Source organism: Vanacampus margaritifer, chromosome 1 (assembly GCF_051991255.1).
Source record: "Vanacampus margaritifer isolate UIUO_Vmar chromosome 1, RoL_Vmar_1.0, whole genome shotgun sequence".
In the NCBI taxonomy this organism is placed as follows: domain Eukaryota; kingdom Metazoa; phylum Chordata; class Actinopteri; order Syngnathiformes; family Syngnathidae; genus Vanacampus; species Vanacampus margaritifer.
Genome location: NC_135432.1, coordinates 177236 through 192451, shown reverse-complemented (window position 1 = coordinate 192451; position 15216 = coordinate 177236). Strand labels below are relative to the sequence as shown.

The 15216-nt window shown below is 48.8% G+C and overlaps 1 protein-coding gene across 6 annotated transcripts in view; it reads right to left on the bottom strand.

Moving 5' to 3' along the window:
• Positions 1-15216, bottom strand: part of LOC144050013 (nck-associated protein 5-like) — a 74245-nt gene that overhangs the window by 54793 nt on the left and 4236 nt on the right. For 2 of the 6 annotated variants that reach the window (XR_013293759.1, XM_077562850.1), the window contains exons 1-2: positions 10081-10292; positions 538-611 (exon numbers count right to left, since the gene is read on the bottom strand). Coding sequence is in view for 4 of the 6 variants with exons in the window: in XM_077562850.1 (XP_077418976.1) it covers positions 538-611; positions 10081-10146 (140 nt within the window). In the remaining 2 variants the exon portion in view is untranslated. Of the gene's footprint in view, positions 1-537; positions 612-10080; positions 10303-14644; positions 14723-15216 lie in introns of those variants that run through there. The other 4 variants (XM_077562862.1, XM_077562940.1, XM_077562880.1 and 1 more) reach the window with 4 other exon arrangements.

Below are 15216 nucleotides of genomic sequence, written 5' to 3'. Positions count from 1 at the left end.
CTGACAATGAGTCTCTTCTGTCTAAATAGGAGTGCGGGGGACTTGGACAGAAGGGTCATTCTTTTACGCATCCCTTTTCTTTAGTAAGGGGTGGCCTCGCCTAGTAAAGGGGCTGACCAGTGGTCATCTCCCCCCCCCACCCCACACCCCTCCATCCACCCATCCTGAGATCCCTCACCCCCAGCCCCTCTGCCCACTCAGGGGGAAAATGACTTTGAGCCGGGGGGATACAGCTCCATTGAGATGGAGAGAAGGTTCTTTCATAGGAGGGTGAAGTTTGAAAAAAAATGTCTCGTGTCTTTGGAAGGATGGTCGAGAAGTACAGAGGTGACAAGGTCATTAGGTTGGCATCTCCATCAGTGCTGCGACCCCATTGTCGTGGAAAATCCTTTCCATGAGAAATGCCCCCAACCAACCCCACACTTGGCCCAGAGTTTAACTCCCCCACCCATTGTTGCCGGACAAAAAAAAGCATCTTTTTGAGACAGATGTGCCGCAAAGCTGGTTTTGGGCTCCAAAGCAAAGCAAAGGCCTTACCTCCGAATGTTGCGGCGCTCCTCCTCAAGCTTTTTGAGCAGCTCATCAATGCACTGGTTGGAGTCCATGTCTTCCTGTCATGAGGAGACGAGTACAGTCAGCAACTTGAACGGGGATAGTTGAATTATTATCCATCCACTGGAATGTGCGTGTGGACGGTTGGTTGTCTAGAAATGCCTTGCAATTGGCTGTCAAACAGTCTAGGGCAGAGGTGGGCAATCTCGGTCCTCGAGGGCCGGAGTCCTGCAGCTTTTGTAGGTTTCTCACTTCCAACACAAGCTGATTCCAATCAACAGGATCGTTATCAGGCTTATGCAGAGCTTGCTGATGAGCTGATCATATATCAGCTGTGTTGGAGAAGGGCAACACGCAAAACCTGCAGGACTGCGGCCCTCGATGCCCACCTCTGGTCTAGGGTGTACCCTGCCTCTTGCCCAAAGTCATCTGGGACAGGCTGCAGATCGCCCACAAGCCCAATGAGATTAAGCGGTCAAGAAAAGGATGGTTGCGATCTCCATTCTAACCGTGATCACCAAACAGGAGCAACCTCAGAACATCGTCATCGTGAAGTTGCATGGCCAAGACTGTCACTCCCCAACAACCTTTGCTTCCCCAGAAGTTGTCAGCTGGAAATATGTCACACTCACAAATCGACAGGTTGATGTGGACAAAAATATAGAACCAAGTCAAGCAGTGGCTCGAGAAGTCTTTCATGTGAGGTGAAATGCCAGCGGAACCTTGCCAGCATTTCACCACATTTTGCAGTCCTCTGTTAGATGTCAAAAATAGTCCAACGGAAATCTACTGTTGGTTCAAACATGAGGTTACCAATTGAACAAGACCGCCGGATTTGTGTTGTTTCCTCAAGCGGACAAAAGAACAGTCTCGCCTCAAACGTCTTTCTCCCATTAGCAACACGATCCCATAATGATTTGCAGTGCCGCACAAAAGGGATTCTTTATTGTGAAAGGCGTCCGTCAAGGGAAATATTTACAGGCTGCATCACACACAAAGTGAGGCTGCCTGAGTCAATGTCATCAGGTTGCCTGCTCCTAATGACAGAGCAGCGGAAAACTCCTCAGCAAACATGCAGGAACGCCTGGAATGCCTGGAATGCCGTGTGCCGGTTGGCATTTCAAGCAAAGTTTTAAAGCCAGATCACGTCTGCAGAGCAAATGTGTTCCATCCTCAGCGTGACTTTAATTGGGTCTGCTTTCACAGCATGAAAGAACACGGCACCAGTCCCAGCAAAAGCGGTTGCTCACAGATCTGGTCTTGCTCAAACTTGATCTCAGCCATGTTTCTCAAGCTCGTAGAGGACAACTTAGCTGCAGTTTAACATGACTAAAAGAAATGTTGTTTTAAATCCTCAGTTGTGATAAGTTTTTACCTCTACAACAAAGTGCATTGAATCCTTAAACAGTATTGTAACTGTTAATGCGCAATGGGTTGGTTTTTCTTGTAGCAAACTAAATTCCACATAATTGCCATGTCCATCCTACACCGCAACATCGACACGTTCTGTTCAGTCCAAAAATGGAAACACTTGTTTGTGTTTGTGGTGTCAGTTTTGTATATTGGGAAGACTTAGATCAGATGACATTTTATGACAAATGTATGCAGACCTCCACGTCATTTAAAGGATGGTCAACACCCACAGATACTCAAGAGTCACACAAATGAGCTGAATGTACTGTAGCGATGACCTGAAAGGTCATTCATCATTACATTAAGGCTACGGTATCTCCCTCATTCCATAGACCTGTTCCATCAGTTTGTTTGTTTGTTTTAATGTAGTTGGACCTGATTTTCGTTCATTGCCTTTTGTCGAGGTCAGCAGTTCACATGAAATGCAAGGTGAAATGTGACCGATCCTCTTCATCCCTTCAGCCCCGCCTACCTCAGCTTGCTGAGATATTTTGAACTGGTCGTGACAGCATGAACTCTTGATTGGAACACCAAAACCCTCAATTGCAGCTTTAACAAAGAAGAAAGACTCAGTGGGCCAGCCAATAGAATGCGGAATCTGGTTCTGTGCGGTCGAGAAGTCCGCAGTGAAAAAACAAACATTCACATTGGCCAATATGGTTTACAACAGGAGAAGACTTTTCCACCTGTGAAATCAATGAGGAAAGGACAATATACTGCACTGCTTGTTTCCATGTTCAATTTCGCATTCTGTCCCATGTGCAACCTGAATCATATATGACGGAAATCATGAGCGCTTCTGACCCTGCACAGACATAAGAACAGAGACGTGATTATTTGGACAGAAGTTACCTACCAATACAACTACAACTGTACAGTCGATACATTATTTTTGAAGCATCATTTGCATCAGTGCCTTTACTAGCCCACATTTGAGTCACACTGCTTCAATTATCGCAAGTTCAGTCGGTGGCTCGACAAAGTGGCTTTCTTCGGCTGCAAACACACACCGAACAAATGCTTCCAGCGGACTGGATATTCTTTTCCTGCCTATCCGCTCCAAATGCCATCGTGTCAGCCAATGCGGATTACCTGGAAGACAAGAACGACCCTGTTCATCCTCCTTAATGGCTTTGGGCTATCTGATGTCCCAACTCCAGCGGCACCTTTTGCTGTGTCCAGCCCAAACATCAACACCTCGCCACCATCAAGATTCGTCGGCGGATTATCTTTCCAAACATGAGCCACCAGCAGTGCTTAAAACAGCCCCCCTTGCATTGGGGTCTTTATCGGACTCACACAGAGCGTCCTATTCATCCCTGTGGGGAACACTGGCCCAACTGTTCACGGGGTAAACCGCACACGGGAAATTAGGAAGAGGAGTGAAAGTGTACGAAAACTGTGCAGTTATAGGACGGCCATTGCAAACTGCTTGTCATTACACACAAAGTAGCTTGTGACAGGAACATGGCGGTGCGGCTAATTGTGTTAAGGAAGCCGCACTTGAAATACAGTCATTGGTCACACCAACCTGAGTAAAAGCCCAAAGCACCTCAGATAAAACTAAACGTATGGTCTGTATTTATGTTTTTAGTTGAAAAGAATGTGGAACTTCTCCGTAGATGAGGACAAGAGGGGTGCAGAATTGCCCCCAGTTTTACAAGCTCAGGTTTTATGATCATCTGGGGGCCCGTTTTGTGCCAGGTGTACTCATAAGCGGGAGATTTTGCATAGGGCGGGGGGAGGGGGGGTTGGTGGGTTGGTCTAGGGGGCGGATAATGAAAGAATGAAAAGGAAACAAGGAGCTGGGTGGGACCAGAAGTCCAGGGGGGCTGAGGTGAGGCCGACTCTGCTGCTACAAAGACAATACTGGTCAGAGAGCAAAAACAAGAGACGTCTGACTGCTGTTTGCCCCCAAACTCGACGCCATCTCAGCATTCCAATCGTGACTTGGAAATGAGATGAAGGCAAAAGTGATGGAGGAGGAAACGGCCTGGCCGGGCTGAGTGATGCCAAACAGATGTTTGCCTTTTCACTCTTCAAGTGCGAAGTAGAGCTTCTGTTGAGCCTTTGGCGGGAATACGGCACACCTTACTGAGCACTTCAAATCAGGAAGTGGCACGGCGGATGGCCCAGCTCTGAGGTTGGGGGTTCAAATCTGGGCTGTGACCTTCCTCCTATGTGGAGTTTGCATGTTGTCCATGTGCTTGAGTGAGTTTCCAAAAACATGCATCGTATTGAAGGCTCCACATCAAAGGTAGGGAACCCCGGTCCTTGTCCTGTCCCTGTCCATGTCTCCGTCCTCAACACAGTTGACTCAAACGATCAGCCCGGCAGCAAGATCTGCAGGAGCCTGACAGCGATGCGTTCATCCAATCAGGTGTTTTGGTGGAGGGAGACATTGAAAACAGGCAGGACAGGACAAGCGGTGGTCATGAGGACCATGGTTGTCTACACTGTCCTGTTGTGAAAGCGAGTATGAATGGGCTCTGCGTTTGGCTGCCGAAATCCGGGATGAACCCAAAGTCTGCTGGGACAGGCTCCAGCTCACCCGTGACCCTAATGAGGGTAAGAAGGAAATGGAAGGATGAACCTCTGCGGTTGTTTAGTCTTTCCAGGCAAGCTGACAAGCAGTTGCAGCAACAATCAAGACTCCAAGCGTCTCGTCTTGCAGGCCAATTCCCAACTGTGCTTTATCATAGCCTATGTCTTTTTGCACATAAGTCTGATTGACTGCTTCAGACCCAGGTGTCGGGCAGATGGTCAGGCAGCTCGACGATGTCCACGTCATCTCCTACTCAACCGGCTCCTTGCCTTGGACTCAAAACGCCCTTTTAAGCTCCCACAAGCTGTAAAAATGGAGCATACAATTCAGCGTTTTAGTTGCCAGTCTCGACTGACAAAGCTGGAGACGCTACGGTTGTGAGATTGCTTTGAGGGTAACATACAACTATCACTGAGAAAGAGATGGCTTGCGGTGACCTCTGACCCCAGCGACAGGCATGAGTACAAGGAACAATCCCGGGGTCATAAATCATTTTCGCTGCAGCCCTCAGGTGTGCCCGAGCAGAAGGTTTGAACTTGAATGGAGATTCCCAGGACGCAAGCTTGCACACATGGGCGTTGTAAATCCATTCCTCGCCCGACCTCCAGGTCTGACCGTAAATCACAATGTCCTCAGTGAGCTTTCCGTGTCGAAGAATACATGCATTGGTTGACGTCCTTGGGCGCACGTTAGGCGATGTTCTTTGCAGCTTTCTGAACTCGACATGCACGCCACACACACGACATCCTGTCTTTTATTCAACGGCATGAACGACTTGCGCTGCAGTCTTGGAATTCCAATATGAATCCAGAGCCAGACACGTGCCATATTTACACAATTAATGGCACTAAATCCTTGTTACCTTCTCATGTGCAGTCATATTTTTAGCAGCTCCACCAGTTTGAATGTTTCCAGATGCTCGCTGGTGAGGAATTTGACAACCGGGCTGCTTCTCATTAAGTCTCTCAAATGGGGTGACATCAGTAGACTTCTTTTCGACTCGGCAGTGAATCGTTTTTTTTTTTTGTGAAGTGCCAAAGTTAAATGTGATCGATAATACTCCCTCGCTTGCTGAACCCACTTTGGGCAAAGAAATGTGATTTGGAATTGTTTGGGTTCCAAAGCGTGGCTTGGTCCTAAAGGTCCTCGAGCACGGCAATCGGGTAATCGGGTAATCGGCAATCGGGTAATCCCGACGCTGCTGTGCTGCGCGGACCTAAACTTCTTTTGCTTCGACCAGCTATTTTCTGTTACAATAACAACAATGTTGTATCATGACTACATGTTTACTCAGCTAGGCCTTTTATCTGGGGCAACCCCCCGACCCTTTGACCCCCTCAGGCCCAGGCCCTTCTAGCAATGTATTTTCCCATTCTCTGAAGCCTCTGGAAGCTATTTCTCAAGCGGCGCCGGCCAACGGGCTGATTGAAGTGAGGTCGCGGCTTCTTTCTAAGGCTTTACAATAGCTCAGCCATCAGATGCCCCCCACCCCTGAAAGCATTACCTTCAGCATGAACTGTTTGCCGTGGCATTGTCCGTCACACACTGGGCCATTCTGCATTGTTCACTTTCAGGTCACAAGTTGCACCGACCACATGGGATGGATTATTTACGGAGGTGACCGCCATGCACGCCATTCACGACATGGTGAGCTGTGAAACATGCACAGAACATACTGTAAGGAGGATCTTTCGCGCCGGTATGTATTTTGTTGAGGTAAGTGAGTTGGAAGTTTATCGATTCATTTGGTTCACCCCCCTGCCCCCCCAAAAAAACAAAACAAAAAACACCTCATGTTTATGCACAGAAGACAGAAATTTGACGCATGGAAGTTGACATCTACTCCAGCTGTAGTAGCAGACGGATGTCGGGCGGAAGCTCGCTAGCCCTTGGGTCCTCCCAATTGTACAAAGACAAGCATTGACCACTGGCTCCACGCAATCGGCCCCCGGGCATCACTCCATCCCACACGGAGCATCCCCCTATTCAAAGTGTTCACCTGGGGCCCGGCCTGGCCCGCCTCATAAAATCCTAATGACGGTCCTCACGTCTGGCCACAGCAAGCGAGCACGCCAGGAAATCATTGAGTGCCACGACGAGTTACGGAGTCATGAGCGGAACGCGGCTCATATTGTGTCCTCGCAAACGCACTCCATGAAAGCCCATGTGGACGATTGTTTCTAGATGGGGATGATATTGATTCCCCCCCTTGGATCTTTGACATCTAGAGCCATCATTTCATCTTGTGAACCAGTTATTGGACATTACGAAAGAAGTTGATGTTGTTTTCTGCCACGCTGAGCAACTTGTGAACCATCAGCGCTCGACACTTTTTCAGTTGGTCGCACCACACAGGTTTTTGCTTCACACCCTTTTTTGGGGGGTTACAGCATGACTGTATTTGCTAATGTATAGTCTCAATTTGGATAGTGTCGTTTCAGAGAACGTAAAAATAGCGACAAAAAGAAAAGAAAGATTGAAGGCGACTCCATACACAGCTGCAAAATATTTTATCGTAACAAGATTTGTCTGCAATATAACATTCTTCTTAATGCATGCCAAATACTGTGATTGGTCCGAAGCACCAGTAGTTGGTATCGGTGGAAATCAATGGGAGCGCTACAAGATGGATTGTCGGGAATACCGGCAGAATACATCTTGCCAGAGCCGCTTCGTGGTTGAACCCATTCAAGGGAGAATCATCCATCATCAGACAATCACTTAGCGCTGATCCATTTCTACACTGTCGAGGGCGGACATCAGCAGGTGGACGGGCAAGTCACGTGATGTGGCGTCAAACGGAAGAGAAGCATACGAGGTTTCCAACTGCCAGGGCAAATGTCGCTTGTGTGGACGCAACGGCGCTGCGATCGCCAAAGTAGCTTCGTTACTACCAAGGCAAATTGATTTGGAAAACGCCGCCACTGCTTCAATTCATGTGCCTCTTATGTAAGACAGTCCTTACAATTGCTTACAGACCTGATGTTCCCTGTAATCATGGATTTATTCTGCTTCGTATTTTGTTTTACTACTTGCCGTAATCACATTGTAATTATTGCTTGAAAGTACAAGAAAAAAAATGATGTTTTAAATGACTTGCAGCAAACTGGAAAATCAAGAGATCATGACGGGAGAAAAGCTGGTTACGCGACAAAGGTGTCGCAGTCTGAGTCTAGACAGACGTCTCGGTTTGTGACGCTTCAGTCCTGCTGCTTAGCATAAAAGCGCTTCGGCGGGAAATTACGGGAGCGACGCCTGCTTTGAAAACAGCCGCTTTAAAACACGCCAGACATGATTCGTACCATTTTCCCAATGTGAAACGCAGGCCAATTCATCTGCACAGGCTCAATCCAAAGCATGCAAATGCGCACTGCGTGACGCGCCCTGCGTGACGCGCCCTGCAGCCACGCGCGCACGCACGCACGCACGCACGCACGCACGCAGGTGATTTCAATGTGAGCCCCGAAAGACAGGCTGGCTTTGCGCATCGCGCAGAGGTGACACACACAAGCGTATTGTGCAAAGGGACCTTTGAAGCTGTCAGCAATGAGAAAGTAGGCAAGCCCCGGGGACGCTCGCTCGCTCAGGGCCACGGCAGGGACAGCTGCAGGGGACGCACACGCACACACGCGCGCGCACACGTATATAGTGAGCAAAATTGCTCCAAACCCTTGCGATGCTCACGTGGAGACACATTTTGGCTGACTGCGCACGTTTTGCCTTTGCACGTGCCCTCATGAGACTCAAAGCGCAAATGGACAGACAGCAATTCATTCTTTTACTACTTTCCGTATGGCCACGGGTAGCCAAAAACGATTGGAATCGCAACTCATTGAACGTATCCATCGGATTTCTTACAAAACGGACACTAGAACAAGTCCTGCATCCGCAATGGCACTTCCAAAAAACATGGCCTCCATATTTGGGCCCCGAGCCCGTTTGAGAGCTAATCTATGCAAAGCTCTAAAGCAGAAACACAGTGTGTTTAAAGCCAATAAGGCGCTATCAAAACCAGGGCAGAGTTAATTAATCATCTCGGCATCCTTTTCATGGCCCTCCCATGACTGTCCCAAGGGCGTGAATGTGTGTGTGTGTGTGTGTGTGTGTGTGTGTGTGTGTGTGTGTGTGTGTGTGTGTGTGTGTGTGTGTGTGTGTGCGTGCACATAGGAAAGCAGCAGGGTGGTGCAGCTTGCAGCTGGGGGATATTTACACCGCGTTAAAGGGGGCAGCAGATTGCAATGCAATCCTCAAGATACTTTTCATTTGCCAAAATACAAAGAAGGAGCACCGAAATATGATTTACTGCATCGTCACACTTCCGTTCATATCATACTATATAGAGACAATGTACTGCTTTTTTTGATTGATCAACTGTATTCATATTATTTATATTGAGGCAGTTGATGTCAAATCGGTTACTCTTCTTTTTTTTTTTTTTTTCTATAAAGACAGCTTTCACATTAGAAGCCCGAGCCAGCTAAAGATGATGAAAAGTCGGCCTGCTGGCCAAGCTGCACATGCAGGACATAAATATGTGCGATCACGTGCACCTTCGCTGTAAGTCAAGCTTTCATTGGATTTCCAGTTCAAACAAGAGGAAAACGGCTCCGGAGGCCCCACAAAGTTTCATTTGGAACCCGAGTCGGGAGAAATACAACATGAGGGCAAATGCCAACGCTTATGATGTATGCTGCTGCTTTCAAGTCAATGTTTGAGGATGTTCGAGTTGGGATTTCAAGGTTGGGGGGGGGGGGGTTCTCAGGAGGTAACCTGACTGAAATAGGATGGAAAATTTCAATCATGCATCACAAGGCTGGCCAATTCCTGGCCGTTTGTCTCGCTGCATCTCTTTTCATGAGCCATTAGTCACTATTTAGTTCCTGTTCATGTAATTAGACAGAAGATATATGACGTGTCACTGCTCGGCAAAGCTCGGCAAAGCTCGGCAAAGCTCGGCAAAGCTCGGCAAAGCTCGGCAAAGCTCGGCAAAGCTCGGCAAAGCTCGGCAAAGCTCGGCAAAGCTCGGCATGTCAGTGTGACGGCAATTCTGCAATCCACTCAAGAGATTTGAAGCGCAAAGATGGGGCGGGAAAAAAATCAGGTGCCGTACTTTTTTTCAACATCCTGTCACAATGTTAGTCACAGTCCGAACTGCGGGTTGAGCCGCACAGATGGCGGCCGGGTTCCCTCAATCCACGCCGCCTTGTTCAGATATGGAACAAGTCCGAATGTGCTGCATAATTCTCTTGTCTGCAAGTGACCTACATTTTTGCTACGCAGACGGCGCACTTTACCCACAATGCATCAAATCGCTTCAAGTAGAAACATCACGGATATTATAATCATAAGGTTCTAAACGTGCATTCACGCTGGCTTATAAATCCCCTCTGGTGTTCCGCACCCCCTCCTGCCCCCCACCTTCATTCTCTAACCCGCAGCAATTCCTGTCTGGCCGAACGACGGCAGGCAGTTGTAAATTTGCCCCGACTGGAGGGCGGTGCGATTATCGGCCAGTCAGCCGAGCGGCCCAGTTTCCCGCTCCCCGGACGGGATGGAGGGACGACACTCACCGCCAGTTGCTCAAGCGGGGGAACGTTCCTGATCCTGCGGACGGCGCGGTCGGCAAACTGGCTCATCCTCGCTCATCCTCGCTCTTCCTCGCTCTTCCTCGCTCTTCCTCGCTCTTCCTCGCTCTTCCTCGCTCATCCTCGTTTCCTGCTGCCTCTGCTTACGCCTCATTCCCCACTTCTGCCCCAGCTGAGTCGCATCTGCTGTATGCCATGGCATGTGCGTGCGTGCGCGCGTGCGTGTGCGTTAGCAGGCAGCCAAGCGTCTTGTATGAAATCTTGTCTGTCCTCAACTAAGCCACATCAACTCTATTCAATATTTCATCATCCTTGTGAGTGTGCTTTAAGTGTTGTCATGTTTCAAATGCAGCGAGCGAGTCGACTACAATTTGTTCCCCTCTTGCAGCTCCGCAGATCGTCAACACATTTACGACCATTGCCGATACACACAAGATGGCGAGACGGCTTGGCGGGAAAAAGTGGGAACTTTGACAAGTGTTCATCAAATCACGAAACAATCCACTCGATAGAAGCAAATGACGTAAGCAATAAAACATTGGTTCTTAACCCGCAAAGAAAGAAAGAAAAGTGGTTGGACGAATATGCGCAATCTGAATTCACATGAATAACGGAACGTATGGTGTTCCACCGGGTTCAATTCTGAGGCCTCTGCTGTTTGTCGCTAATGTGTGGACACGGAAGCAGTAAAGATAACAGACGGACGATAAGAGACGCTCAAGTTCGGTGACTTTTAGTGAACCTGTGACACGGCTCAGAGATTTCATTGCAAGGCCGAGGAGGAGCTGAGAAAAAAAACAGGTCGGTCAGAAAAGTCGTCTGCAACCCCAAGCAAAATGGAATCACCTGGAAACGCCACCGACGTCCCCGTGAAACAAACATGACGTTCACATGAGGCCCAATCGGCTGTAATTGGTCCAATAAAAGCCCAGACGAGGGCCGGCGGCAAATCCAGCAAGCTGGAAAAACATGTCTCACCTCAAAAACAGCACGACGGCTATTAAAACAATTTGACCGGCCAATAGGGAGGGCAGGAGGCGGGCGGGGGGGATTTCCCGTCAAGCTGCGAGCGTGCCGGCTTCCCACAGCGAAAGCCTGTCCAGGTATGTGCGGCATTTCACCTGCGTGCCGGCCTGGACGGAGGCTGGCACTCAAAGCGTCAGCGACTCTTTTCCCACCCGAGTTGCAAAGGCAGCCCCACTCTAACCCGCTACCCCAGAATCAAGTGTCAGCACTCAACTCCCGAGTCAGATCTGAGAAAAAAAAACATTGTTGCCGAATCACTTCTACGCATTTCCGTTGAATCCTCTCTGACAGCGCGGGAACCAATCGCATCTCACCGAGCATTTCTCCCGCAAACTCATTGGCCGACTTGGTTTGGTCTCCAGTCTGCACGAGAGCTCATTAGGAGCTAGTTTCACCGTCAATTGTAACGTGATATAAAAGCATTTCCATGGAAGAGACTGCTTTAGTGGCTCCCATAATCAGTCATATGGAGCTCTCGCGACTGTGAACGTCCCCCCTTCCCCCGCTTGGTGCTTTCAATTGTTATCTGTTATCTCGCAGCACGAGTGCACGGCTGCGCACGTCACAGTCGAGCCGAGACAAAGCAAGCGCAGATGACAGAACCAGCGAGGACGCGCAACGTTTTGGACGACCTCGGGCTGACGACTTGACGCTTTGAGGAAACGCGTTTGTCAGCGCAACGTTGGCCAACATTGGCTCGTTTTGCCACTTAGGAAAACACGCAAACGCCCGCGTAACCTGCTTGTATTTATTTGACTTTTCATTATTGAAGGGAAATGAACACACATGAACAAAATGAAGAATGACGGTTTGGTGCATTGTTGCGTGAACACAACGGTGAAAGAGGTCCGTTGTATTCGAGTCATTGGGCAAAATCACCCAATTAAGCAATGTGATCAATAAACAATGACATCATAAACTGCATGTATCAAAAGTGGAAGAGTACGTACAAGATATTTCCATGCCGGAAAAAGCAATTTCATTTTTGCTCCACAACCTGAGGGGGAGGGTCCGAAAATGGATTGGATCTTTTTGCCGTTTGAATCATGATGCAATTCAAGCCCCGAATACGCTAAAGTCCGCTCAGTCGAATGCTAACATTTGCTGAAGAAGACAAAAAAACGCAGCCCAGCTGGTTTTCACGCTTTGAATCACAATGGATGCAAATCGAATTCAAATGGATGCAAGTACGTTTCTGTGCGTTTCTGTGCGTTTGTGTGTGCGCGAGCGTGCGGCGGGTGCTGCACACAAACGCCATTTTGCAGGAATGCAACGATTGGAAGACAACTAAACGCATGATGGAAAACCTTGACGATGGATGAAAAGACTGAAAGTATTCCCAAAACGGAGCGGGTTCCGTCCCCGCTTGACCCCCGGCAGCACTTTGTCACTGACCTACTTTCAATCTCACTGGCAGCCGCTCAGCGCGTGAGGACGAGCGTCTCCACCACAGGCGGACGCCCTGTGTTAAAAATAAATTGTGCCGTGGAATCAAGCCAGCAACGCTGCTCTTATGCAATGCTGACTGTGGCCCAGTTTCTGTGCCCACACCGGGTCCTTCCCGAGCCGGCTGCGCGACCTCGGATTCTGAGTCAGATCAGACAACGCGGCCGGCCTTCTTCCTGTCAAAAGCAACCTCGTGTCCATAAAAGGCAGAAGCTTCTGACTCACAGTCCCTTCACACCTTCCACAAACACAAAGACGCAAGTTCATCGCTAAATGGATCCTAAAGCTTTGAGGAAGCCGACAGATGCGTGAGGTTCGGTTGCCCGCACAAATCCTCCGCACGCAAACGCTATCGCAGGTGACTGAGATGCGACTTCATCGTATCTGCGTTTGCTTGAATTCTCTCCTCTGGATGCAATCCATGTGCGCATTGCCGAGCGTGCAGGATGCGCGTGTTTGTTTTTCTTGTGTTCATTTTTTCTTCCAGCGCGGTACAATTCATTATCATATCATCAGCATTCCAAGTGGCTAAAAAAAGCTTCATGCCATCATGATTCTCGGAGGCTGGACAGTTCCGGTGATGCCAACAGTGAAAGTCGATCCCCTGAATCCGCCGCACCTTCATCCTCATCCTCATCCTCATCCTCATCCTCATTCAATTTGGAAGTAGGAAGGACAGGGGCAACAAAAGCGAGGGGAAATGCAAAGGAAAAGAAAAACACTCCACAGGTGAACGGGTTCATTGGAAACAGGTGAGAGTCATGACTGTTGTTGAAAAGCAAGGATGCGGCGAACTTGTCAACAAATGCGTCCAACAGTTTAAGAACAAGACTTCTCAACATACAACACACGGGTACGGCAAGTTATACGTCAGCACACGTCAACGCGTCCTTCATATGTGGACGCCCGTCGTGTCTGGAGTCGTTTTTAGAAAGTTCCAAATTCCACCTACGCAGCTTCATCAAGAAGTGCCTCAGCTCCCAAATCCTTATTTGGGTTTGAAAAGGAAACGTGATGTGATAAGCACGTCCCTGTCACAACATTTTTGCAACATGCGGGCTGGCATCAAATTGGAAATGAGTGAACATTCGCACACACACCAAAAAAATGTTCATCCGATTCAACATGAAATGTAGTTTATTCAATTGAATAAAGGTCGAATAGGATTTGAAAATCATTGTATTCTGCTTGTCCCAGCTTCATTTGAATTTGGCTTTGTTGGTGGTTGCCGTCAACTCACAGTTGGCAATATGTGTAATATGGCTTCTTGACGAGGAAAAGGAAACAATAAGTCCCGTGTTCCAGAATCCTCCACTAACACAACAAGGCAAAATGGTGACTCTCATATTTACATGCGAGTGGGTGGGAGTGCGTATGGCTGCGGGTGCAAATGTGACACAACGCAGTGCATGGCTGCACTTGACATTTCAAAGAGGCTCTTTGCAAAGGCGTCGGCCTTTAGTTCACCTGCGGCTACGATACTTCAATACTACGATACTTTTCCACCACTGATCAATAATCCGGCCGCGGCTCGGCTCTTTTTCGCCAACTTACAGTAGCGCACGTCACGTGCGCGGCTTTTAATGAGTGACTGACTGTTTGCAAAACGCTCCACCGCAGTTACGTCATCTCTTTCCGACCTCCGTGAATCTTTTCAAGAGGCGTAAGCGGTGAGCTGCGCACGCCAACACGGAGAGATCTCATTTAAAATGGGATTGACCAAAAAAACAACAACAACAAAAAGTCCAATCGTTAATCAGGTTGAAATGATGTGCACGGGTGTGAGCACTGTTGCTTTTAAAGCCTCTTGCGGATTAGATTGAACCGTTTAGAACAGCTGATGGAGGTTGAAACCTGATTGGACAAGCAAATGTAACCTCCACATTCACGTGCTAAAAGCAATGCAGTCAAGAGAAATGTCATGAATCCAATTTTTTATTTAAAGGTCTTTCCTTCGGGTAGTTTAGGCCAGAAGAGAAGGCCCTGATTTCCCACACAGGAAGTGAAAAAGGATCTTTTCTTCATATTTGCATGAGGGTCGCCATCATGTATGAGATGCGATTTTAGGATGACTTACCAGCGGGCCGGGGGACAATCTCTTTACTTCCTTGTTGCTGTCCACATGTCTGTCGGCGGTCTCAGGGTTCTCAATCGCCTGGAGGGAAAAGAGCGGAGAGTCACCAACTTGCGTGCGTGCGGCCGGCCGGCAGCTTTCCATTTCACTCTTGCGCAAATGTTCACCTTGTGCACAAGATCAGAGTCCAAGTTCCCTCCCTTTTTGCAACGCTAGGTCTTCCCGCCCCTTCATCCCAGCCACCCTGAGCCCTTTGTTTTTCTAGGCCTCTCCAAAGAGCGCTGGGAACCAGTCGGACCTGGCTGCGGCCACAGCCCAAGATAAACACTTCGCTTTATGCATACTACTCCTGTACAAAGAGATCCAGCCACGGCCGCGCAAAGAGCAGTCAGCACACTTCCTCATTGGCAGGTCAAGGGTCAAAGGCCAGCGGATAGATGCCCTGGGGTCAAAAGGCCTTCCAAATAGGACCTCTTAGCGCGTCCCCGTTAGCGCGTCCCCGTTAGCGTGTCCCCGTTCGGCACGAGCTTCGTCAACTGCGTGAGTGAACTTGTCAAACATCCTCTCACATCAAC